The sequence below is a fragment of the Larus michahellis genome, chromosome W (genome assembly GCF_964199755.1).
Source record: "Larus michahellis chromosome W, bLarMic1.1, whole genome shotgun sequence".
In the NCBI taxonomy this organism is placed as follows: domain Eukaryota; kingdom Metazoa; phylum Chordata; class Aves; order Charadriiformes; family Laridae; genus Larus; species Larus michahellis.
This window is the reverse complement of record NC_133929.1, coordinates 19,558,943-19,586,415: the sequence shown is the minus strand read 5'-3', so window position 1 is coordinate 19,586,415 and position 27,473 is coordinate 19,558,943. Positions and strand designations below refer to the sequence as shown.

Sequence of the window (27,473 nt, the reverse complement as noted above, 5' to 3'; positions counted from 1 at the left end):
GGATGTTGCCCTTAATTTCTGGTAAATAGTTTAAACTTCAGTCATATTCTACAGTGGGTGACTTGCTTTTATTTTTCAAGTCAGGCTAATATGTTAGTGTTATAGCATCATGCCTGAAGTAGGCCCTTGATGACAGGAACTGGAAGTTTGGAAGCATCCTTTTTGTTCCCCAGTTTTCTCCTCAGCAAGTGTAAGTAAACCCAGCAGTCATATTTCTTCATATCCCCCACTTCAAAATAAGGAAGCTTTTTCATAGTTTGTTTCTTTCTTTCAAAGTCAACAGATGCAGATGGTTGGTTGAGGTGCTGTCTACAGGAATCAGTTTGTGAATAGCTTCATTCATTTATTTTTTTTTCCCTTACTAGTACAATTAAATTTGTGTTAGCAACAGGGAGAGTAGTGGTTCTGTTTTGTGGCTTTAAATGTTGTCAGTTAAGTGTGTTCTAGCACAGAAGATGATCAACCTACTACCATCACCACCCCCCACATGCACACCCTTGCTGGCTGACAGACAGATGAATTGTGCTGGCAGTGATAGGCTTAGACTTTGATATCAGCTTTGGGGTTTTTACTGTTTGGGATTTTAGTATTATCTTTGCTGGGGGTTTGTTTCTTTTTAAATGCTTACAACTCAAGTGTACATAATTTAAAATTATTTTGCTTGTGTGGTGTTGTAATTCCAATGTTTTCCCTCATAATATCTCTAAAGTATGGTAGTATTTAACCTAATGAGGAATTTGATTAAAGTTTTAACTCGGTTCCTTTGTAAAATTGTTTTAGAAACCCAAATGTTTCTATGTTTTTTAATAGTCATGAAATAAATGTTTAACTTAAAATATTTAAACAGAATAATATTTAAAGTCTAGTGTGAAATGAATGTACAGGTGGAATAATCCAGTGTCTCAAGAATATGCTAAGGTCACTGATTATATGACTTGACACAAGTCATATAATCAGTGACAAATTCAGAGTTTGTCTGTGTGGGGAATTTTACTGTTGTTATTTTAACAGTATAAGATGGTCTGCGTGGATTTATATTATGTGTGACAACACACTTCTGGTTTTCCAGTTACTTTTATAAACACTTTATTTAATCAAGTGTTTGTTAGTATTTTGTATATAGTTGGTCCAAATCACAACATGAAGTATAGTTTGCAAGTACTTCCTTAAAGATAATTTTTCCCCTATTGTGTTTATGAAAAAAGTAAAACTAGGGAAACAAAACATTTGCTTTGAAGAAATGCATGCTCAAAAAAAAATGGGGGGGACGATACACACTGCCGATCTAAAAAGACTTAAAACAATTGTGTGTGTGTATACACAAAAATACGTGGGGTTTGATAGAGCTAAGTAAGGGTTTGGGTGTGTGAGAAATACCCTTGTTTGACTCCTCTACATTAATGATTAATATTCTCCTTTCTCTTTCTCTTTCTTTCTCCTTTTAATGTTTAGTGAAAAGTATCTGATTAAACTCTGAATTTTCATTCCTGATTTATTTAATCCAGTGCATTAATTTGTATGCTATCCATGTGTCTGGGCTAACCTAACAATTTATTTATAGGTGAAGCTAAAGTCTTTTTAGTGTGACTTTTAAAAAAATCTTATTTAATTAGCCATTGTGTAATATCCTGTTAACTTCTAATTGCAGCCAATCGGATGATGATTCTGGGTCAGCATCAGCTTCTGGATCTGATTCAAGCTCTGTAAGCAGTAGTGATGGAAGTAGCAGTCAATCAGGTAGCAGTGACTCTGAGTCTGGTTCAGAGTCAGGCAGTCAATCAGAATCAGAGTCTGACACATCTAGAGAGAAGAAACAAGTTCAAGCTAAACCACCACCAAAAGTTGATGGATCTGAGGTAAATCAAAACATAGAAATTAACCCTTTGTGGGAAAAAAAAAACGCTGCAGAGTAGTTACAAGAGCAGTTTTAATTTAAATAAACAAAACCCCCATAATTTTTACTTAGAATGTTAACTTGATTGGGTTAGTGAATGCACATGCTTAGCTCTCATAACAAACATTGGGCTCTTAAATTCTCATCTCTGTGAATACCTACAGTTAGACAATTACCTAAATTTTATCATGCAAAAGTACCTATTAACTTATTGCATATTTTTGAAGACAAAGCCACACATAATGTTGTTATTTCTAAAATTTCTTAAAATTGCCTCTCTAATGCTTAGTTTCTTCATATCAATAAATGATTGTATGACAATCTCAGACTTAGATATGGCTTGTCTTCTGTTCTGTATGGGGAAAAAGTCTGCCAAATTTAGGAAAGAAAAAAAAAGTAGTAGTGTTTAGAAATCTCTTAAATGCAATGGATGAAAGTTACCTGAACTCTCCTCTGTTTCTCTGTGTAATATGGCCTTAATTTGGATGATATATATGAAAGGTAATAAAATATTTCCTACCGTAGGATTCAAAGGCTGTTAAGGATTCTTTTTTTGTGGGGTTTTTTTTTTGGTGTTGTTCATGTTCATGCTTTTGATATTGTCTCTCACAGTATCCTTCTGGACAAAATGTCCATCACACAGCTAGACAAGTCCATAATACGATGGGTGAACAATTGGCTGATGGGTTGGGCTCAAAGAGTTGTAGTAAATGGGGTTACATCAGGCTGGTGGCCTGTCACCAGTGGGGTTCCCCAGGGCTCAATATTAGGGACAGTTCAGTGTTTTTATAAATGATCTGGGTGCAGGATTCAAATGTACATTAAATAAATTTGCTGATGATACTAAACTAGGAGGAGCTGTGGACTCCCTTGAGGATAGAGAGGCCTTACAGAGATCTGGATAGGCTAGAGAGCTGGGCAATCACCAACCTTATTAAATTTAACAAGAGCAAGTGCCAGATTCTCCACCTGGGATGGGGTAATCCTGGTTATACATACAAATCGGGGGATGAGAAGCTGGAGAGCAGCCCCACAGAAAGAGATCTGGGGGTTTGGGTTGATGGATAGTTGAATATGAGTCAACAGTGTGCCCTGGCAGCCAAAAGGGCCGACTGTGTCCTGGGGTCAGGACAGCATAGCCAGTTGAGGGAGGTGATTGTCCCACTCTACACTGGTGTGGCCCCACCTCAAGTACAGTGTCCAGCTTTGGGCGCCTCAATATAAGAAGGACATCAGACTATTAGAGTGTGTCCAGAGGAGGATGACCAAGATGATGAAAGGTCTGAAGGGCAAGACTTAAGAGGAGTGGCTGAGGTCACTTGATTTGTTCAGCTTGGAGAAGAGAAGGCTGAGGGGTGACCTCATTGCAGTCTACAACTTCCTCAAGGGGGGCAGTGGAGGGGGAGGTGCTGATCTCCTCTCTCTGGTGACCAGCAATAGGACATGAGGAAATGGAATGAAGCTGCATCGGGAAGTTCAGATTGGACATTAGGAAAAGGTTCTTCATTGAGAGGGTGGTTGGTTACTGGAACAGGCTTCCCAGGGAAGTGGTCATGGCACCAAGCCTGTCGGAGTTCAAGGAGCATCTGGACAACGCTCTTAGTCATATGATTTAGTTTTAGGTAGTCCTGCGAGAAGCAGGGAGTTGGACTCAATGATCCTTACGGGTCCCTTCCAACTTGAGATATTCTATTGCTCTATGTACTTTGGTATTCCCATATGAAGCAAAAATATATCAGCTAAGTGGCCTGAAAGGACTTACCTAGATCAGTTTAAAAATTTACTTTTAAAAAAAAAGTTATCTTAATAATAGAGGCTTGCACAACTATTGTTATACTTACTGTAAAAATTGTGCCAGCAATTCTCATATAACATTCCTTTCTGAAGAAGTCTCGCTACTTTAAAACGCTATCCAGTATTATTAATGCATGCAGTATTTTATAGTGAGGTTTTTATTATTAATAAAATTGAGATCCATCTTAACAGTGATGCTGCTCATCTTAAGAAAAGTAAGTATGTGGTAAACTTTGAAGTTTCAATAAGTTTAAATGACTCCTGTATCTGAATTCCAATTCAGTTTTGGAAGTCCAGTCCAAGTATACTTGCTGTGCAGAGATCAGCAGCGCTCAAGAAGCAACAACAGCAGAAGGCAGCCTCATCAGACAGTGGTTCAGAAGAGGTGAATAACATATAAGTTAGTAAATAAAATGTAAACACGCATGTCATTACCCCATATGTTAGAGTAAAATTACATAGAGCCAAGTTCTGTTCTCTTAAGTCTGTGTGTTTAAAAAGTCTGGTTTTAGTCTATAAAAGTAATGTTCAAATAACTGACATGTTTATAAGGAAACATGGAGGGGGGGAATATTTAGTTTCATGTTTTCAGGCGAGTTGTGCCAAAATGATAGCAGTTTAGATTGATATTTTTAGCTAGATATTCTGTGATCCATGGACAAAATTTTCAAGTCACGTAGTATTAACTTTCATTGTATTTCTGCCTTCTGAGTTCCATAAAGACAGTTAAAAATACTAAAAGACATTTCCACTATTGTTTCTATATAAAGGTAGCTGCTGCAGTTTTCAAAAACACTTATATGGAGTAGAAAGCTAGAATTTTGCAACTTTTGTAACAGTTATAAAAGAATTCTTATATTTTAAGAACCATGCTTACATTTTAGAGATTTTTAAAACCTAAACCATAGGTTAAAACAAAAGTTGACTTTGTACAGTAGGAATATCTTTTAAGGACACTAGTGACTGTGAATTAGAATTTATTTAAAAGCAGACTTTCATATTTCCTTCTTTATAGAAAAAAAAAGTAAGCATTGTGATCACAAGTCTTTAATCATTACTTTGGGTGTCTTGTTTTTAGTCAGATTTAGCTGCTAATCATTAAAACTAAACAAAGGAGTCAATCATATATAGTTAAAATATTAATTTATAGCTGTTGCTAAGTACTCTTTTCCTGAAGACTCTCTTTCAGCATAAAAATGATCTAAATTTAATCTTTATGAGATTGGTTTTAGGGAAATAATTTTAAGAGGGTTCATTGATTTATTTATTTTTTGTTTAGGAGTGAAGAAACATATTCTCAAAAATTTCTTAGTGGTGTTTAAATGTGAGAGGATATGAGGGGTGAGAGCTCTCAAAGGGCAGGAGATTTTATTAGGCTTTTGATAGAACCTTCATCTTGATTTATTAACTTGCAGCAGTCTAAACTCTGACTATATGTAGGCACAATGATTATATTTTAAGACAGGTTTTTTGTAGATTTTTCTAGAGTTCTGCTGACATGGTATATTCATAGATGGAGAAATACAAAATCAATAGCGATCCTGATCTTATTCAATATCAGTGGGTACGCTGAGGGGGATGAAGAGGATAAGACATGAAGAATATGATTTCAGTTTGAAAGTGGGAGCTGAATTATCTTTTTAATACTAAAAATATATCATTCCTTTTGTGGTAACGAATCGTATATATTCTTTTCTTCATCTGCAGGATTCATCGAGCAGTGAAGATTCTGCAGATGACTCTTCCGGTGAAACCAAGAAGAAAAAACATAGAGAGTAAGATGTTTTTCATAAATAATATAATTTTTTGTTATGGTGACATAACCATAATTACTCAGGCTTCACTTCTCTGTACTTGAAATACATAATCTTGTGTTTCTCAATTTTGATTAACGTTTTGGAATATTTAAAAAAAATACTCTCAAAGGAACATATATAACACTTAATTTCTGAACAAAAGACTGTATTACCTACAGTGTTATTGAAAAACATTCATCAGCACTCTTTATTTTTAAAGTAGTCTTATTTGCAGCATATTTTTCAGCTGAAGATCCTCCCCGAAAATTATTGACGAAATATGAAACTACTTAAGTAGGTTGTCTCAGATAAAATTTAAGTTGGAATCCCATAGTTCATGTCAAACTTTTAAACACTTCAGAGGCAAACCCACAAAAAATTATTACAAGTTTGACAGTAATAAACTGTCTTGGCTAGTCAATAAAGCTAAGTTGAAATTGAGCTGGTTTTAAGCTGTAGACGAAAAAGTTTGTGGAAAAGGTTATACCTTCTCATTGGTAGTGACCTGTGTGTATGTAGGGGGGGTGTTTTTGTTTTGTTTGAGGTTTTGTGGTTTTTGGTTGGGTTTTTTTTGTGGTGGGTTTTTTTGTTTGTTTGATTTATGAACAGTGTATAGAAATTGAATGTTTCTTTCCTCCTCTGCAGTTAATTGAATCATCTCAATATTCAGAGTTGCCAATATAATATCTTCAAGAAATGGAGGGGCAGAAAAGCTTGCTATGCAAAATAGCCTCTTTCTAGTGATGAATTGTTATTCAGTCTTCTGTTACTTAAGAATGTGATTACACCTAATAACGTGCTCTGTTACAGGAAAGATATTTAAGTTTAGAAACTAGTAACCAAATAACTTCATATAGTGCTTCAATTTTGATTTATACCTATTTTTAACAAGTATGTTTGCAGTTGTTATCTGACATGCAGATCAGATTTCTCTACATATAACTTAGTACAGGATCCAAGCCCTAGAGTATGGTGTTTGATGTTGTCTATATCTCCAAATAAATACTGGTTGTGGATTTGCATAGGGTATGGGAGTTGGTTGGTTTGGGGTGGAGTTTTTTTGTTTTTATTTGGAGGGGGAGAGTTGTTGTTTGGGTGTTTTTTAATTTACTGCTTGCAGAAAAAAAACCAAACACTTTTAAGGAGACAGATGATTCTATAGTATTTCCAAGACACACAGATGTATTAACCACAATGAAAACGTAACTTCTAGGACCAATGCATATTTAAGTGAAAGAAGTGTCAAAACACTGATTCTTAGGCTTCCTGATCTGAAATTTAATTAAAAGGTCTTTGAGTAATATTCCACCTTTGAAGGATGTTAGTACTGTTTGAGCATCTTGATCAAAGACCCCTAAACCTGAGAATAGATGGCAGTATAAAGATTTAGCAACCTTTCAAGAATGGATGTGTCATGGATGGAAATATTTGACACGTTTAAGATTTAGCAGCAATTCAAAGTTTATTAATGATTTGAGGAAGATCAAGAGGTTGAATTTTAGCAGCACTTAATCATTAACTGATTTAAGGATTTACAAGATGATTTAACAAAGTAATTGAACAGCAACTTAATTACAGATTTGAAAATGACAAGATTCACACTAACTTGCTATAAGGTATCCCAAATCAATACATACACATATGAACACAAACATACAAACACATACCACTCAAGGAGTCACATGCACACACACCCAAGTTCTGACTGCTAGGACCAAAAGATCCCTTTGCAGCATGCAACTCCAGTGAGACAATAGGTGTCCCTTTTGACTCCTTATGTGCGCACAGACAAATGGACAGAATATATTTGGATCCATATATAAGATATAAGAACAGCCACGCTTGTAAGAGCTAATGCATATATTAGAAAAACACGGATAGAGAGGTGGATGAAAGAGAGGCTAGCCTATAGTTAAAATTTTCCCTCTTCTCCAGTTTGGAGTAAATAATCACAATGCATCAGCATTCCTCAGCAGGCAATAATTGAGACTTGAGAGGGTTGACTCACCCTGGCCTTTTAATCCTTGAGGTATCTGCCAGAGCAGTGTCCTGACTCAGGGGAGATGCTGGTCACAACCCACTGCAATCCAGAAGAGCTCAAAGGGTCTCACTAGAATCGCTACTTATAGGGTCCAAGACAGTTGACTTTCATCGGGTACTTTTCCACTCCAGCCCAACTCAGACAATGGAATATTCTGGTACTTTCCACCAGTTGTGCAAGCCCAGAACTTGCTAGATCTTGAAGTTCTGGTATCACTACCCTCTTTGGGCCACAATCCATATGTTGTCAGGAGTGATTGATTACCATTATTTTTTCCAAGCAATAGGAGTCACGGGAGCCAGGTGCACTAAGGGGTTGCCATATGTCTTTCCCATTATGTGTCCCAGGTGTTAATGGGTTGACATAACGTTCTGGTCCATTGTATTGTTATGTGGCCCAGGTGTGTGTGGGGAAATTGCACCAAGCAGCCTAAAAGGAGGGAGGGATTGCACCACCACAGCATACCGGACTTCCCCCCCTCCCCCTCCTGTTAAGATTAAAGTTCTCTGTACAAATAGAGTCTGAGGTAAGATACTGTTGATCAGTGAATACATCTTTTCTGTTGCAAAATAGAACATTTCAGCTAAGCAGGAGCACGGAGATACTGCTACTGGGAGTCACAAGTGCCTTACTCATAGTATCTTGCATGGGTGTGAAGCACTGGAAGCCAACGCCTCTCAGATTGCTATGGTTCAAGTCTTTCTGTGTGGTTTTCAAATCTGATTCTGCATTATTTTAGGTTCCTGTGCTGAATTCACATGAGGCACAGGGAACATAGCTATTAGAGAATTTTGAATTCTGCAAAATATAATATTATAGGGTTTTATGATTTGAGCATAGGTAAGTTCCAGTAAATATGTATCTCTCTAGCTAAAGTCTTGCTAAGGACTTTAGGTTTATTGATGTCAAATTAACTCAATTATTAAAACTGTAATTTATAGAGAAATCCAGATTTTTGGTTTGATTTGTTTTTTACATCTACCTCTTGATAACAGAAAACTTAATTCAGCTCCCTTTGAAGCCATTGAGTGTTTTTACCTGTTATCCATTGATGATAAGTTTCTGTCCTTCCAGCTGAAATGGCTATTATAACACTTTTATTTCTGTGAAGAATGTTGAAATTAAAGCAGCAAGGCTGTGTTGAATACCTGATTTAAAAGCAAAACAAATAAAAAAAAACTAAAAAACTAATATGAGTTACTGTTTTGTCTCTCAATATGTACAGTGAAGACTGGCAAATGTCTGGGTCAGGGTCAGTATCAGGAACTGTCTCTGATTCTGAATCAGAGGAAGATAGAGTGAAAAGCAGTTGTGAAGATAGTGAATCTGACTATGAGCCAAAAAACAAGGTCAAAAGCCAGAAACCTCCAAGCAGGTAAGAAGTACTTTGGTACTATTTCTAATTTGTAATCAGGTATTGTACTACTATACAGGCAAATGAAAATATTAATATTTCTTACAGAACTTAAAGTTTTTTTTTTAAGCTACAAAAGATGTTACCATACCAGTGGTTTGTGTTGAATACCTCTTTCCTGTCTGCTCCAACTGAAAGTGGTGTAACTGAGCAGTCATGAAATATATGTATTCAGAAACAAATACAGAAGGCTTGTAGTTGTCCATGTTGAACCCCCACTTTTGTGTTGTATCTTATTGTCTTCAAGAATTGAGACAAAAAGTGGCAAAAAGATTGCAGGACAGAAAAAGAGGCAGCTTGATTCATCGGATGATGATGACTATGACAAGAGAGGATCACGTCGCCAGGCAACGGTCAATGTTAGTTATAAAGAAGCTGAAGAAACCAAGACAGATTCTGATGACTTGTTGGAAGTTTGTGGAGAAGATGTCCCACAGCCTGAAGAAGATGAATTTGAAACTATAGAGAAGTTTATGGATAGCCGAATTGGCCGAAAAGGAGGTATTTTTTTCATCAGTGTTCTTAAGATGCTGCAGTGCATTGTGGTGCAATGTAAACAGCAATTGTTCTTAGCTGTAGGTAACCTGTGATGTTTGTAAAGAATAAGTTTAAAAGCACCAGAAAGTAATCTTATTTTATTTTTCATACTCATAAGGATGTTTCTTTTGTTAGCCATATAAAGTAAAACATAGAAGAACTTAACTAATTAATGCAGAAAGAAAAAATGAAGTGCTCTGGCGGGGGGTTGGACTAGATCATCTCCAGAGGTCCCTTCAAACCTCTATCATTCTGTGATTTTGTGAATATAGCTCCGTATTGAATAAATGCATACCGTACTGTTACATTACTATTTGTATAGTTTATTGTTACCTGATAGATATAAACTGTATATAGGGGGGTAGAGAAAAAGTGGACTGGATAGGACAGCTAACCAGTAGTCTGAATGCTGAAGTACGATGTTGGGAAAGCTGAACCACTGAGATTGTGATTTCAGTTATTCCTGTACAAATAGTCTCAATCTGATGCAATGGATGCTGGAATCTAAAATTTCAATGGTGTATTTGTATGTGCACTTCCAAAAGTAACTTTATGTATGATGGTAGGGGTGTTAGCTTGCAAATTAGAGTTCTGATTATAGAAAACTTGGGCCTACTCACACTTCAGAACTTCCTTTTTCCATACCTGATTTACAGAGTTTCTCACCTATCTCAGAGCTTGCACTCTCTTTCCTCTCAATTTTCTTTTCCTATACTGTCCTAAATTCCAGTGTGTTACTCTAGCCCTTTACTCCAATTCACAGTGTCACTGCTGTGTTAAAAGCCTTTTGAACTAGGCTTCTTATATTGTGCATGCCCAGATGTTGTTACTGCTTGTGCTGTCCTTTGCTAATGCCACACTCTATTGCTGTATCTGTCCTCTGCATCTGGTTGGGTCTACTTCCCTATTTGGCTCTCCTTACAGAAATGAGCCTGTTTCCTGCTGCTAATTTGCTTCAGCTGTAATACTGACTGTATTTAACTAAAAAATACCCCACATAAGATTCCAAAGACAGGGGGAAACAAATAGTAGCAAAACAAGTTTAGGAAGAAATAGTTCAAGAGCAGCCCATCCCAACGAGCAGGAAGTCAGGCAAAAATGCCAGTAGTTCTGCATGGATAAACAAGGAGCTCCTGGCAAAACTCAAAACCAAAAAGGAGGTATACAGAAGGTAGAAACAGGGACCGGTAACCTGGGAGGAATACAGAGACACTCTCCAAGCATGCAGAGATGCAGTTAGGAAAGTCAAAGCACACTTGGTATTGATTCTGTTGATTCTGGCAAGGGTTGTCCAAGGCAACAAGAAGGGCCTCTATAAGTATATAGGTGACAAAAGGAAGACTAGGGAAAATGTGTGCATGCTGCTGAATGGGGCAGGATCCTGGTAACACAGGACAGGGAAAAGGCTGAGGTACTGAATGCTGCCTTAGCCTCAGTCTTTACTAGCAAGACTAGCCTTCAGGAATCCCAGAGACCAGGGGGAAAGTCTGTAGCAAGGAAAACTTACCCTTGGTGGAAGATGATCAGGTCAGGGAATACTTAGGTAAACTGGATATAGTCCATGGGCCCTGATGGGATGTACCCACAAGTGCTGAGGGAGCTGACAGATGTCATTGCGAGGCCGCTCTTGATAATCTTTGACTGATCATGGCAACTGGGAGAAGTGCCCAAGGACTGGAGGAAAGCAAATGTCATAGAATGGTTTGGGTTGGAAGGGACCTTTAAAGGTCATCTAGTCCAACCCCCCTGCAATGAGCAGGGACATCTCCCACTAGATCAGGTTGCTCAGAGCCCTGTCCAACCTGACCTTGAATGTTTCCAGGGATGGGGCATCTACCACCTCTCTGGGCAACCTGTTCCAGTGTTTCACCACCCTCATCGTAAAAAAATTTCTTCTTTATATCGAGTCTAAATCTACCCTCCTTTCGGTTTAAAACCGTTACCCCTTGTCCTATCACAACAGGCCCTGCTAAAACGTCTGTCCCCATCTTTCTTATAAGCCCCCTTTAAGTACTGAAAGGCTGCAATAAGGTCTCCCTGGAGCCTTCTCTTCTCCAGGCTGAACAACCCCAACTCTCTCAGCCTGTCCTCATAGCATAGGTGCTCCAGCCCTCTGATCGTTTTTGTGGCCCTCCTCTGGACCCGCTTTAACAGGCCCATGTCTTTCTTGTGCTAAGGACTACAGAGCTGGATGCAGTACTCCAGGTGGGGTCTCACCAGAGTGGAGTAGAGGGGCAGAATGACCTCCCTCGACCTGCTTGCCATGCTTCTGATGCAGCCCAGGATACAGTTGGCTTTCTGGGATGTGAGCACGCATTGCTGGCTCATGTCCAATTTTTCATCCACCAAGTCCTTCTCTGCAGGTCTGCTCTCAATCCCTTCATCCCCCAGCCTGTATTGATACTGGGGGTTGCCCTGACTCAGGTGCAGGACCCTGCGCTTGGCCTTGTTGAACCTCATGAAGTTCACACGGGCCCACTTCTTGAGCTTGTCCAGGTCCCTCTGGATGGCATCCCATCCCTCAGGCATATCAACTGCACCACTCGGTTTGGTGTCATCTGCAAACTTGCTGAGGGTGCACTCGATCCCACTGTCAATGTCATTGATGAAGATATTAAACAGTACTGGTCCCAATATGGACCCCTGAGGGACACCACTTGTCACCGATCTCCATCTGGACATTGAGCTGTTGACCACTACCCTCTGGATGCGACCATCCAACCAATTCCTCATCCACCAAACAGTCCATCCATCAAATCCGTATCTCTCCAACTTAGAGAGAAGGATGTTGTGGGGGACCATGCCAAAGGCCTTACAGAAGTCCAGATAGATGACATCCATAGCTCTTCCCTTGACCACTTAATGTAGTCACTCCATCATAGAAGGCCACTAGGTTGGTCTGGCAGGACTTGCCCCTGGTGAAGCCATGCTGGCTGTCTCGAATCACCTCCCTGTCCTCCATGTGCCTTAGCATAGCTTCCAGGAGGATCTGTTCCATGATCTTCCCAGGCACAGAGGTGAGGCTGACAGGTTGATAGTTCCCAGGGGCCTCCTTTCTACCCTTTTTAAAAATGGGTGCAATGTTTCCCTTTTTCCAGTCACCAGGGACTTCACCTGACTGCCACGACTTTTCAAATATCATGGAGAGTGGCTTGGCAACTACATCAGCCAGTTCCCTCAGGACTCTGGAGTGCATCTCATCAGGTCCCATAGACGTCTGTACGTTCAGCTTCCTCAGGTGGTCTCGAACTTGATTTTCTCTTACAGTGGGAGGGACTTTGCTCCCCCAGTCCCTGTCTTGAGGTCCATCCACTCGAGAGGTGTGGGAAGAGAGAGGTTGCCAGTGAAGATGGAGGCAAAAAAGCTCTTGAGTACCTCAGCCTTCTCCTTGTCTGTTGTTACCAGTTTGCCTGTCGCTCCTGTCTGCAAGAAGGAGGGCACAGGGACCTGCAGGCTGGTCAGCCTCACCTCGATCCCTAGGAAGGTGATGAGGCAGCTAATCCTGGAAACCTTTTCCAGGCACATGAAAGACAAGAAGGTTATCAGGAGTAGTCAGCATGGCTTCACCAAGGGGAAGTCACGCTTGACCAACTCGATAACCTTCTGCGACGAAGTCACTGGCTTGGTAGACAAGGGGAGAGCAGTGGATATAGTCTACCTGGACTTCAGAAAGGCCTTTGACACTCTCCCTTAAGATCCTCATGGACAAGCTGTTGATGTATGGGCTGGATGAGCAGAGAGTGAGGTGCATTGAAAACTGGCTGAATAGCCCAGCCCAGAGGGTGGTGAACAGTGGCACCAAGTCTAGTTGGAGACCTGTAACTAGTGGTGTACCCCAGGGGTTGATAATGGGTCTGATCCTGTTCAACGTCTCCATTAATGATCTGGATTATAGGGAAGAGTGCACTTTCAGCAAGTTCGCAGATGATACAAAACAGGGAGGAGTGGCTGATACACCAGAGGGTGGTGCTGCCATCTAGAGGGTCCTTGACAGGCTGGGGAAATGGGCTGATAGGAACCTCATGAAGTTAACAAGGGGAAGTTCCAAGTCCTGCACCTGGGGAGAACAACCCCATGCAGTACATGCTGGGGGCTGCCCAGCTGGAAAGCAGCTTTGCAGAAGAGGCCCTGGGAGACCTGGTGGACACCAGGTTGAACATGAACCAGCAATGTGCCCTTGCTGCAAAGGCGGCTAACGGTATCCTGGGCTGCATTAGGCAAAGCATTGCCAGCAAGGTTAAGGGAGGTGATCATTTCCCTGTGCTCAGCACTGGTGAGTGGGCTCCCCAGTAGAAGAGACTGATGGCACTACTGGAGAGAGTTCAATGAAGGGCCACGAAGATGATGAAGGGACTGGAGCATCTCTCCTATGAGGAAAAGCTGAGAGAGCTGGGATGGAGAAGAGAAGGCTCAGGGGGAGTTCTCATTAATGTTTATAAATACCTGAAGGGAGGGTGCAAAGAGGACAGAGCCAGGCTCTTTTCAGCGGTGACGAGTGACGGGATGAGAGGCTATGGGCACAAACTGAAGCACAGGAGGTTCCATCTGAACATCAGGAAACACTTTTTTTGACCATAAGGGTGACCGAGCACTGGAACAGGTTGTTCAGAGAGGTGGTGGAGTTTCCCTCTTTGGAGATATTCAAAAGACATCTGGACATGGTCTTGGGCTGCTGGCTCTAGGTGACCTTGTTTGAACATGGCGGTTGGACCAGATGTCCCGTCCAACCTCAACTATTCTTCAAGTCTGTGAATTGGATTTATAGCATCCATAGTAATAATTGAATAGTAGGCTATTCAAGCGTCAAGGCTGATTAAGCACAATGTCAAATATCTGTTATACTCAGAGATGAGCAGGATATAGCAAAGATGACAGCAAGCAGTGTTAGTGGAGCATTCTCTGGGGATCACTAGAAAAACTAGAAATTCTAAGAAAATTTTCGAGATGAGATACTATAGGTTAGATGTAGATTTTTTTGGTTACTTTTTTGAATCTCGTTGGTATACTTGTGCATGTGTTAATATAGCTATCATAATTCTTCAAATAAGAGGAGTGACATAAGAGTTGTAGATATAATTGCTCATATAAGAGCATCACAAATTGCTTTCTGCAGTATGTTTTTTACTTGTTAATTTATGGTAGTGCACGCTTAATCAAGCCTTATGGTGTGGTTTCTTTATCAGCCACTGGTGCTGCAACCACCATCTATGCAGTTGAGGCAGATGGTGACCCAAATACTGGGTTTGAAAAGTCAAAGGAGCTAGGAGAAGTACAGTATCTTATTAAATGGAAAGGTTGGTCACACATCCATAATACTTGGGAAACTGAGGAAACACTGAAGCAACAAAATGTTAAAGGAATGAAGAAACTAGACAACTATAAGAAAAAGGATCAGGAAACAAAACGCTGGTAAGTATCTTTATAGCTACTTCCATGTTGCATATTTTTTTGTCATAATATAGATGTTTTATTGCCTATACAACAGGAAGACAAAAGTTTTAAAATTGAAGCTTCCCTAACACCTTATGATCCTGTAAGATTCTGAGCATACCAACTTGAGCAAGTGAGAATACTCGCACATCTTGTAAAATCATGCCTTTAAGGAAGCAGCTTCTGCACCTAGATTTTAATGTGTCTGTTAAATATGAAATTTTAACAAGATGGGTGGTGGGTTTTCTGGTTTTGTTTTAAATCTTACCTTTTACTAATTTTGTCATTTATTGATTGTATTTTGATCAGAGTTCTTTGGGAATTGCTGCAGAGATTTAAAAAAATCAGGAATGGCTAAAGCACTCAAAACATTACAGCATTTAGTTTTCTTGGCTCAAACTTCTGTTAAAGCCTCAGAACCAAGAAGTGAAAAAAAATCATTATGTTTTAGTGCTATGTTTTGGTATTCTATTTTATTAGTATGTTTAATATAATCTATGAATAGTGGTGGGATTTTTAGTGACTCCTACTCATAAGATAGATTCTTATAGTGAGACATCAGTGTTGTTCCGTGAAAATACCACTACTCAGTGTTGAGAACGGATATTGTAAATGTGATCTGCGTGACTAGAACAAGCTGTAGCTGATAGTAATGTCTCTTGATAAGCTTTCTTAGTCATCAGTGATGAGGTACCTAGGCCAGATGCAACACTTTTATAGCAGGAATTTCAAAGTTGTAGCTTCTTCAAAGAAGCTCTCTAAGCAGCATTCCTATGGTGCTTACATTCAGAGCTTTAAAATTGCCAGATTTTCTTAGTTTTAGAACTACACAATGTAATAAGTGCTGCAAATAAATTCCCATTTCAGGCTGAAAAATGCTTCTCCGGAAGATGTGGAATATTATAACTGCCAGCAGGAACTTACAGATGATCTACATAAGCAGTATCAAATAGTGGAAAGGATAATTGGTATGTGACAAACTTCCAGATGGAAAACAGTGTTGAGAATATTACAAGTTTATTGCTTGCATGTTGAATTTATAGTTAAGAAATTTAGGTTATTAATATCCCTAACATCTTAAGGTAAAACAAAAAAGAGAAAAGTTGTCATACTGTCTTTGCTGTGAAACTAGTTCGTGTTGTCTTATCACCTGAAATGAGTGCTTTCTTAAAATACAGAAGGAAAATATTGATCTGGTATCTCTGATGCATTTCTGCAGCTCATTCAAATCAGAAATCAGCAGCTGGTTATCCAGATTACTATTGCAAATGGCAGGGTCTGCCTTATTCAGAATGTAGCTGGGAAGACGGTGCTCTCATTGCCAAAAAATTTCAGGCATGTATTGATGAGTATTTTAGCAGAAATCAATCCAAGACCACTCCATTTAAGGACTGCAAGGTGAGTGTGTAATTTCAGTGGATTTATACAGTTTGATAATTTAAAAAAAAAGTTGATGTATTTTATGCATCCAAAAACAAGATGCATATTATAAAATATTTTTGAATGTTGTCCAGAACAGTAATAATGATAGCTATATTTATATATGTAGCAAGTATCACTATTAAGAATAGCCTTTTGTAGATATTTGTTCCCTATTTATTTTATTGCCATTCAAAGATGGAATTGTTTAGTACTTTAATTTGTTTTAAAAGTAACCTTTGTGAATGAGTTCATGTCACTTCTGTTGTGGAATTTAGATCAGAAATCAAACTAATTTTAGCTTGCAAATGGGTTGATATTGTTATATGGCCTAGTTGTCTGTGATGAATAAAGACTAGACTTGGTGACCAAACAGATTCCATCTGCTCCTTTGTTTCTATAAGAAGACATTTTGGTAACTTCGCTTAGTAGTAGGACTGATGCTCAATTTGCTTTTGACAGATTCTAAAACAGAGGCCGAGGTTTGTCGCACTAAAGAAGCAACCATCTTATATTGGAGGACACGAGAGTTTAGAGTTAAGAGATTATCAGTTAAATGGACTGAACTGGCTTGCTCACTCGTGGTGCAAGTAAGTATAGTCTTAAAGTAGTCTTGCTGGTTTTAATTTGAAAGTATTTATAAATTTATTTATTTTTTTTTTATTTTTTTTTAGAGGGAATAGTTGTATTCTTGCAGATGAAATGGGTCTGGGTAAAACAATACAAACGATTTCTTTTCTGAACTACCTGTTTCACGAACATCAACTGTATGGGCCTTTCTTGCTAGTCGTGCCACTTTCTACCTTGACATCTTGGCAAAGAGAGATTCAAACTTGGGCTCCTCAGATGAATGCTGTGGTTTACTTAGGAGATATAACTAGCAGAAATATGGTGAGTATTTCTTTGTATCATTGAAAAAGATTAGTAGTAAACGAGACTTACTTCATGTTCCTGTCTTATGCTAATCTCCAATATTTTGATTAGGAATGAGCAAATGCTTATTTGAAACACTGTATGTATTTAAAATGCAAATTAAAAGCATAAATTTTGATCCAATATAAATGTATGTGAAAGATTTAATTCCTGCTTAATAATAAAAAGGATTAAAAATGCAACCTTGAATTTGAAAATAAATTGTCTTTTGTTATGTGATTATTTAGGTTCATAAAATAAATATTTAAGCCAGACAGGCATAATCTTAATTTGTTTTCTGAAAGGAGGAATGTAAGTAACCTTATCCATTAAAGTTTTTTTTAAAAAAACCACCACCACCAAAACACAAAAAAACAAAAAACACACACACACAAAAATTCCACAAAAAACCCCAATAAAACAAAAAACACACCCCCATTGTTTAATAACTTAAAAAATCCCCAAAAAACTACCTTCATGTGTTATGTTCCTTTTTCATGATCAGATTCTTGTATGTCACTTAACATCTATATTGCTATAGTACCTGGTCATCTTGATCGATAAGACAATTTTTCTCTAGCTCATAGTTCACTTGATTCTTCTTGTAGATAAGAACTCATGAATGGATGCATCCACAGACCAAGCGATTAAAATTTAATATACTTCTAACAACTTATGAAATTTTGCTGAAGGATAAGGTAATCACACTTACTTCTTCAGGGAGATAAAATAATTTGTAGAATGTAAAACTCCTTTAGAGTTGGCAATTATTTGGTTCTGGGCCATTAAATGGATGGGGGAGTATGACAGTGAAGTTTTCTTTAAGAACTTTTAGATTTTATGTATGTGTGGTGAGACTTTCTGCCCCCCCCCCCCCCCCCCAATTGAGTGGGCAAAACTTATTTTTCTTCAGTTTGTTTGAGCTTCACATTACTGTAATAACTTCTTTGCATCTAAAAATCTCTACTTTCCTGTTAGACCCTTATCCAGGAACTGAAAAAACAAACCGACACCTAGCCCCAAACACCTGTGATTCACAACTCTGAAAACCCATGTTTTATTGTTTTATCTTTGTATTTGTGTGTGCAGTATTATGTATATGTATATTACTACTCTTCATGATGGTAGCACATAGAGTTATTGTTAATCCTCACAGCATATGAAAATTTTAATAAAAAAGTTCTGCTTGTTGGCTATTTCATTTGTTTGTACAAAGCAGAGAGTCAACAGTGGATTTTAATATTATTTTTTTTTTTGTCAACTGAAAATTTATAGATCAGCTTTTTGCCTTCCCCCTCCCAAATGTAAACTTGGTTTATACTTTCCTTTTAAACTTGGGATGCCTGCATAGTGTTTTGTTGAATCTAGCAAATATAAAAAACATAATTCATACTAAAAACATATAGGTGTCCATTTGTTATTAAAATAAAAGGAGTAATGGTGTATATATAACCTCATGTAAAATGTCAGAAATTGCATAATATATTAACTTGTATAATGTCTCATCTCCCCTCCCCCCCCCCCAATTTCTTTAAGTCATTCCTTGGTGGTCTGAATTGGGTATTTATAGGAGTTGATGAAGCTCATCGTTTAAAAAATGATGATTCCCTTCTGTACAAGACTTTAAAAGACTTTAAGTCTAATCATCGTCTTCTTATTACTGGAACCCCTCTGCAAAATTCCCTCAAAGAGCTTTGGTCTTTGCTGCACTTCATCATGCCAGAAAAGTAAGGAATGTGTTGGTTTTTTGTTTTGTTTTGGGTTTTTTTTGTGGTCAAGTTTCTTATGGCGGAATATTGTAGTGATTGGAGAATTGATAAAGAATTGCATTGTGAAATTGTTTAAATGTATAAAATAGATGCACGTATTTTTCATGCTGCTCTTGATAAATTATTTTGGTAGCAGTTGTCACTTTTTCTGTTTTAGCAGTCCACAAAAAAGATGGATTGATGTATGGTTTAGAACCCTGAAAAGACGCTTCATCTTAATCTAAAAGGAAAATCCACATGGGTTTACTCTAGGGAAATAGAATGGGGCTGAGGATGTCTTCTTTTCTATGTTAGTACCATGAATGAAAATAAGATTGCACCACAGTGCCCAATATCCAGTAGTTAAGTCAGGCAGTCAATTTGCCCTTATGGTTTGCATAGAATAGGTTTACTGTATTGACGCTATTCTATACTGATCTCTGTTTATATCTGGGATAAGAGCACATGTTCCTTTCAGATATCTTGTAAATACAAAATGCTGTAGCTCCAATTAGTTTTGGAGCTATGCATTGCATTGACTTCTTCAGAACCTTACAAGCAAAGCCACTGAGGTTGTTGTCTGGCACCTATTCTTCATTTGATTACAAAGTCCATTCTCTTAGTCTGTTACCACGTACCAGAGGATAATCACGTTTCAGCTAGTCCATACAAGCCGCAAAAGGTATCCAAAGCGGTCTGTTCTCTTGCACTTCCTCCAGCTATACAACTACTTTAATTCTGCAAAAGTTTGGAAATTTCCGTTCTCCTATTCGCAGACAAAATATTTGGAATTTCTATTGAGATGCAAATTCAGAAACTTATTAAATAAAACAGAGGGGAGTGGAGAAGAAGAATATGTGGTTTTGTGCATGTGGTATATTTATGGTCTTTGTGCGTCTGTGTTTATGGTATGTCACTATTTTACTTTTATTTGTTCTTATATTGAAGGTTTTCTTCCTGGGAAGATTTTGAAGAGGAGCATGGCAAAGGGAGAGAGTTTGGTTATGCAAGTCTTCACAAAGAACTTGAACCATTTCTACTCAGAAGAGTTAAAAAAGATGTAGAAAAGTCTTTACCTGCAAAGGTTGAACAAATTTTGAGGATGGAAATGAGCGCATTGCAGAAGCAATATTACAAGTAAGTAATGACACTTTTTAATTCCTGCTATTTTAATGATATATCTATATGAAAATTACCGAAGTGTAATAGTTCTCATAATGCAATTTGAACCGATATTTTGAGAGCTTACATCCTTCGTATTTCCACAAATGGTTAGAAATTACTTCCATTGCACATTCTATATCATAGGTGGATTTTAACCAGGAATTATAAAGCCCTGAGTAAAGGTTCAAAAGGCAGTACCTCAGGCTTTTTGAACATCATGATGGAACTCAAGAAGTGTTGTAACCATTGCTACCTCATTAAACCACCGGATGATAATGAATTCTATAATAAACAGGAGGCCTTACAGGTAATACCTTTTTTTTTTTTTAAGTGTTTTTACATCTCCAATATCCGCGCAGTAATTTTATAGTGTTCTGGAAATTTATTAGTTCTTGTTAAAGTATATTAAAAAAGAACAAGTTCTCTATTACCTGTAAAACCCAGGATGCACATTTAAGTGAATTGATATTGTTTCTTTGTTTCTTAACTAGAACTGAATAATAGATAGATCAATACTAAATAAAATATCCCTGGCTTGAATGATGATAAAAATAAAAGGGAAATAGTTTGAAATAGTCTGTGTATTTTCAGAATAAATAAACTTAAGACCTATTTTAAACCCAGATTAAAATAAAGCTGTTAAAAAAACAGGTAAATTGAATATAAATGCAAATGCATGTAACTGACAGTGGTACACCAACAATCCATGTGATAGCAGAAAATAATCCATAGAATCTCTTTAAGCTTTTTTGTAATCAAACACTGTTCCCTGCATGCCTTCAAACAACCAAAGTGAAAGGAAAAAAAAGTAACAAACATCCAAAGCTTAGTCTGGTTGTTTTGCTGTTATAGCATCACTACCAAAGATAGTCTGTGATTGTGTTGTGGATTTATAGTTTATTTTTTGTAAAGGTTAACTAATCTTTATACTAAAACTGTTGAGAACCACAGCAACAAATAAAAGGACTGTTATAATTGATGCAGTTTATAACAACATAAATGTTTCTAAAGATCAGGGTTTTTTTTCCTGTAAGCTTTGAAGTTAATAATTTAAATACTTTTCCAAAACTACTAGATTGAAATCACAAGCTGTCACTGCACAAGCTATTGTATATTATAAAGTACTTATCAAAGCTAAAAGATGTTTCATTTGCAACTTGGCACACTCTAAATACTTAAATTTATAATTAAACTCCTCAGAACTGTTCTGTCATTATTGCTAATAATTGCATACTTGTAACAATGATTTCCTTGTCTCATTTGAATAAGCTTTGTTAGGTCTAATTATGAATGATACATCCGTCTCATTTCTGGCATAATGAATAAAAGCACTTAAATTTAAATTTTTTATTCCCCAAAATTTTATCCTGAGCCTTTTCAGCTAAAGAGGCCTAATGTTTTCAACATTAAATTTGGCATGCACCTGAGTTTCTATTCTAGTTGTTCTCACTGGAGCTGAGAAGGCTTAACGTTGTAACCTAGCTAAAGTCTGCTGACCTCTACAAACAAGATTCCTCTCACTTTTATCTTGCCTGAGAAACTTGACTGATTAGGCATTGTTTAAAAATACTTAGAGGGTCAAGTAGCAATGCTTATTTCTGTTCAAAAGACAGAAAGTGAGGAGCAAGTAGTACTAAAGTAGACAGGTAGTCTCTGTTGTTTATTTGGTAGAAAAGAACTTGAGTCTACACTGTAACTGCTCTAACTCATAGCACAGTATATTTACTTAATATTTTAATGAAATGTTAAGATGCTGTTTTATGAGACAGAGATGAGAAATGCATTTATTTGAAAAACATGCTAGTCAGTACTCCTGTTGATTTCAGTTAGAGTGCTTAATGCTTTTATAATGAGTTTTTACAAGATCAGGACTGACTAAATACTTATTAAACTTTCATGATCAGTTAATGAATGTCTAACCATCTGCAGTGTATGTTAGTGTTGAGGTGAACTTATTTTGCAATACACATTTTCTTGTCTTGTAGCATTTAATACGTAGCAGTGGGAAACTAATCCTTCTTGACAAGCTACTGATACGTCTACGAGAACGTGGCAACAGAGTACTGATTTTCTCTCAGATGGTGAGGATGCTAGACATCCTAGCAGAGTATCTGAAGTATCGTCAGTTTCCCTTTCAGGTAAGAATTTTGCTGGTAGTAGCCAAGAAGCCTTGATCTTTACCACTTTATCTTAAGAAAAGTGTCCTTTTAATAGAAAGATTTATGAAAGTTTAATTTTATGTACAGGAAAAGACTGATTAATTAGAAAGATTAAGTGTTACATTACTTCCCCCCCCCCAATTGTTTTGGCAATTGAGAATTCAAGTTGCTCGGATTAGAATATAGTAGGAGTTCCTTTTTAACTGTATTATTCATCTCTTTAGAGGCTTGATGGATCAATAAAAGGGGAATTGAGGAAACAAGCACTGGATCATTTTAATGCAGAAGGATCAGAGGTATGGTATTAGTGGGTGGTTGGTTTTTTAATCTACTCAGATTTATTTCACTCCCCCCAAGAAATATAACAAATATTACACAAAAACTGAAGATAGAATAAAGTGAAGGATGTATTATACAAAAAAAAAAACAACAAAACAAAACACAAAACCCACAACCAAAAAAAAATCTCCAAAACCAAACAAACACCAAAGAAAACCCCCAAAAACTAAGAGGAGGTTAAATAGGAAGCACAGAATTTATGAAAATGGTGTTTAACTAATATAACTACATAGTTATATTTTTACATTTTTGTCAATGCTCTTTATGAAAGTAATTTTAAGTACTGTATATAAAAACTGAAGAATTTAATTTATTATGTTGTGTAGGACTTAATCCTGCAATTTTTACAGGAGCACTGAACTTTTATACAAGCTTTTGACATCGAAAACCTATTTAGGCAATGGGCAGAATTGAGTTGTGTATATCCTTGCATGAAGGAAAACTATCTTTAATCTGGCTTCTGTTATCTTCATTTTTTGCTTCTTATTTCCTTGCCCTGGAAGAAACTGAAGAACTGATTTCTAGCCACTGTTTGTGTACCACTTAAGATTCCTAGTTTATTTAGGTTTCCTACTATGGAAGCCTTTCCATACCTTTGACAGTCTTAGGTCTTTTATCCTACACTGACAGGGTTTTTCAGTACTAGCAGCATAGCATTTGTCAGTTGCTGCTGAGCTTATGTTTCTGCTGGGGTTGAGGAGGAAGGACTTAATTTTATAACATAAACTTCATCTGTTTGTTAAATACAGAAGTTAGTTCTGTTTTAAATTTCTAGTATAGATATCATTGCCTTTTTCTGGAATCCTTGTAGTTGTACTGCATAGTTTTTAGGATGAAGGGAGATCTGAACTTCACACAGTATTCAAGAATGGAGGCAAACTATGGAGTTGTGCAGCAATAAAGTTGTTTCCTGTTTTATTCTCTATTTCTTTTTTAATAATCAATAAAATTTCATACTTTTATTTTGCTATTACTGAGCTAAGATATTAATGGAAATATCTACGACAACTCCAAGGACTCATTCCTGAGCAGTAATGATTTGCTATTACCTTTCACTGTATTTAAAACACAAATTTATTTCCTATTTCCCTTTATCTTTAATTACTTATGCTTTTTTTTATCACCTGTCTCGTAAGATCCTTCTGTAGTCCTTTGTAGTTGTCCCTGAATAACTCTGTATCATCTGCAAACTTTGTTACATCATTGCTCATCTCATTTTCATATTATTTATGAATATGTTGAAGAGCATTGACCCCCGCAAAACACTTTAGTTTTCTTAACAAAAAACCACGAGGGACTTGGGCAAACATGAGGCTTTAACAACAAGGGGGTTTGTATTTTTGATCAGTGTTTCGCTTGTTTTTTTCTCCCCAAGTGGCTTTTGCTCATCTTCTAGAATGCCGCTTACTTAAACCACGGAGAAGTTGATAAATGTTCACAAGAGAAATTGATATCAGTTTGCTTTATACTTATAGTGGGTCTGCTGGGCTGGAGTTAATTTTCTTCATAGCAGCTCGTATGGTGCTGTATTTTAGATTTGTGATAAAAACAATGCTGATAACACACCAGTGTGTTAGCTGTTGCTGAACAGCATTTGCATAGTGTCAAGGCCTTCTCTCTCTCACTCTGCCCCCCTACTGAATAGATTGTGGGGTGTGCAAGAGGTTGGGAGGGGACATAACCAGGCAGATGACCCAAACTAACCAAAGAGATATTTCATGCCATATAATGTCATACTCAGCAATAAAAAGGGAGAGGAGGGGATTTAGGGAGGTTAGCCATCTTTTGTTTGGGAACTGGCTGGGCATTGGTCCTGCCCATGAGAGGTGGTGAGTGATTGCCTTTGCATCACTTGTTTTGTTTTCTTTCTCTCTTCTTCCACTTCTCCTTTGCTAATTAAACAATTTTTATCTCGACCCCCAAGTTTCCTTGCTTTTAGTCTTCTTTTCCTCTTCCCCTATCCCACTGGGGTTGTGAGGGAGAAGCAATCAAGTGGCTGTGTGATGCTTAGCCTACTAGGGTAAACACACAACATAATGATTGAGAGCGCTTTAAACTAGAACTGATGGGGGAAGGGGATACCAACAGGATTGCAGTAGGTAAGACAAGGGTTGGCATGGCATCACCTGAGGGTGGCAACGCTAGTAGAAACATTTACACTGCTCCTGGGAGCATGCAGGTCTCAGGAGCATATCTGAAATGCTTGTACACCGATGCACACAGTATGAGAAACAAGCAGGATGGACTAGAAGCATTGGTCAGCTCCCAGAGCTATGATATCATTGGTATTAGTGAGACTTGGTGGAATGAGTCCCACAATTGGAATGATACAGGCTGTTCAGGAGGGATAGGCAGGGCAGGTGAGGTGGAGGTGTCACACGAAACGTGAGGGAGAGGTTTGATTGTACAGCCCTTACAGTTAATGATGATGTGGTGGAGAGCCTCTGGGTGAGGATTAGGGGGAAGGAAAACAAAGGAGATGTTGTAGTGGGTGTCTACTACCCATCGCCAAGCATGTAAGCACTGATGAGTTATTCTATAGGCAATTAGGAGAAATCTCTGGATCAGTAGCCCTTGTCCTTATGTGAGATTCCAACTTCCCAGACATCAACTGGGAATATCATACTGCTGTGACGAGCAGGACTTGGAAATTCTTGAACTTTGTAGGAGAGAATTTCTTGGCACAAATACTCAGTGAGCCAACTAGGAAAGATGCCCTCCTAGACTTGCTGTTTGTGAATAGAGAAGGACTCGTGGGGGATGGGATGGTAGGTGGCTGTCTTGGCCACAGGGATCATGAAATGGTTGAGTTTAAAATTTCAGTGTAATGAGAAAAAAGGACAGCAGAGTTGCTACCCTGGATTTCAAGAGAGCCAATTTTAAGCTACTCAGGGAGCTACTTAGCAGCGTAACCTGGGAATCTGCTTTTAAGGGCTTAGGAGTCCATGAGTGCTGGTCAGTCTTTAAGAATCCTTTTAGAATCATAGAATAGTTTGGGTTGGAAGAGACGTTTAAAGGTCATCTAGTCCAACCCTCCCCCTGCAATGAGCAGGGACATCTTCAACTAGATCAGGTTGCTCAGAGCCCCATCCAACCTGACCTTGAATGTTTCCAGAGATGGAACATCTACCACCTCTCTGGGCAACCTGTTCCAGTATTTCACCACCCTCATAAAAAATTTCTCTACCCTCTTTTCATTTAACTTTATTGCCCTTTGTCCTATCGCAACAGGCCCTGCTAAAAAGTTTGTCCCCATCTTTCCTGTAGGTTCCCTTTAAGTACTGAAAGGCTGCAATAAGTTTATAGTTTCATGTGTGTTGGTAGACCAATGTAAAGTCTACAGAGAGCATCTTTCAGGATATGCAGTAAAGAAGCTTCTCACATCCCTAGCCCTTGAGTCAAATAGTTGCATTTGTACAGCAACATATGTCAAAACTGATTTGGTATTAAAGTTTGACACAACTAAGAAGTTAGTCTGTATTACATCTTATAGACACTGTCTTGATATTCTCAATATATTCAAGAGCAATTTAAGAGATCCACAAAAGAAATATTTATTTTCAAACTATTTTGCAAGAAAAGCAAGATGGCTTACTGAGAGTACCAAGAGATAATTGTTGCATGTTTACACCTGTTAATTTTTCAAACCCCAGTAAATATCTATGCAATAAAATTGGAGTATACTTTGAGGAGATGACACGAGAAGACAGACTTAAAGAAAAGCGTCACTGACAAACATTAAAAGAATCATAGAATGGTTCGGACATTAAAGATCATCTTGTTTCAACCCCCCTGCCACGGCCAGGGACACCAACCACTAGACCAGGTTGCTCAAAGCCTCATCCAACCTGTTCTTGAACACCTCCAGGGAAGGGGCATCCACAACTTCCCTGGGCAACCTGTTCCAGTGCCTCACCACCCTCACGATAAAGAATTTCTTCCTAACAGCTAATCTAAATCTTGCCCCTCTCAGTTTAAAACCGTTACCCCTCATCCTATCATTACATGCCCTTATAAAAAGTCCCTCCCCATCCCTCCTGTAGGCCCGTTTCAGGTACTGGAAGGCCACAGTAAGGTCTCCACAGAGCCTTGTCTTCTCCAGGCTGAACAATCCCAACTCTCTCAGCCTATCTTCATAAGAGAGGTGCTCCAGCCCTCTGGTCATTTCTCTGGCCCTCCTCTGGACCCTCTCCAACAGGTCCATGTCCTTCTTGTGCTGAGGACTCCAGAGCTGGACACAGTTCCCCAGGTGGGGTCTCATGAGAGTGGAGTAGAGGGGGAGAATCACCTCCCTCGACCTGCTGGCTATGCTTCTTCTGATGCAGTCCAGGATATGGTTGGCTTTCTTGGCTGCAAGCACACATTGCTGGGTCATATTGAGCTTCTCATCCACCAGTACCCCCAAGTCCTTCTCCTCAGGGTTGCTTTCAATCCATTCTGTGCCCAGCCTGTATTTGTGCTTGGGATTGCCCTGACCCAGGTGCAGGACCTTGCACTTGGCCTGGTTGAAATTCATGAGGTTTGCACAGGCCCACCTCTCAAGTCTGTCCAGTTCCCTCTGGATGGCATCCCTTCCCTCCAGTGTGTCAGCTGCACCACACAGCTTGGTGTCATTGGCAAACTTGCTGAGGGTGCACTCAGTCCCAACATCCATGTTTGCCAACAAAGATGTTAAATAGTACTGGTCCCAGTACTGACTCCTGAGGAACGCCACTCGTTGCCACTTGGACATTGATCCATTGACCAAAAGTCTTTGAGTGCTGCCATCTAGCCAATTCCTTATCCACTGAGTGGTCCATCTGTCAAATCCATGTCTCTCCAATTTA

General features: G+C 38.4%; 1 protein-coding gene across 6 annotated transcripts in view; it reads left to right on the top strand.

Annotated features, from left to right (window-relative positions):
- Positions 1-27,473, top strand: part of LOC141735477 (chromodomain-helicase-DNA-binding protein 1-like) — a 69,025-nt gene that overhangs the window by 18,982 nt on the left and 22,570 nt on the right. For 5 of the 6 annotated variants that reach the window (XM_074568325.1, XM_074568324.1, XM_074568327.1 and 2 more), the window contains exons 3-18: positions 1,649-1,856; positions 3,972-4,073; positions 5,396-5,463; positions 8,751-8,900; positions 9,187-9,440; positions 14,660-14,885; positions 15,774-15,874; positions 16,126-16,304; positions 16,788-16,915; positions 17,000-17,216; positions 17,846-17,935; positions 18,774-18,964; positions 19,934-20,122; positions 20,294-20,456; positions 22,135-22,287; positions 22,533-22,604. In XM_074568325.1, coding sequence (XP_074424426.1) covers positions 1,649-1,856; positions 3,972-4,073; positions 5,396-5,463; positions 8,751-8,900; positions 9,187-9,440; positions 14,660-14,885; positions 15,774-15,874; positions 16,126-16,304; positions 16,788-16,915; positions 17,000-17,216; positions 17,846-17,935; positions 18,774-18,964; positions 19,934-20,122; positions 20,294-20,456; positions 22,135-22,287; positions 22,533-22,604 — 2,491 coding nt within the window. The remainder of the gene's footprint in view (positions 1-1,648; positions 1,857-3,971; positions 4,074-5,395; positions 5,464-8,750; positions 8,901-9,186; positions 9,441-14,659; positions 14,886-15,773; positions 15,875-16,125; positions 16,305-16,787; positions 16,916-16,999; positions 17,217-17,845; positions 17,936-18,773; positions 18,965-19,933; positions 20,123-20,293; positions 20,457-22,134; positions 22,288-22,532; positions 22,605-27,473) is intronic. The other variant, XM_074568326.1, reaches the window with a different exon arrangement.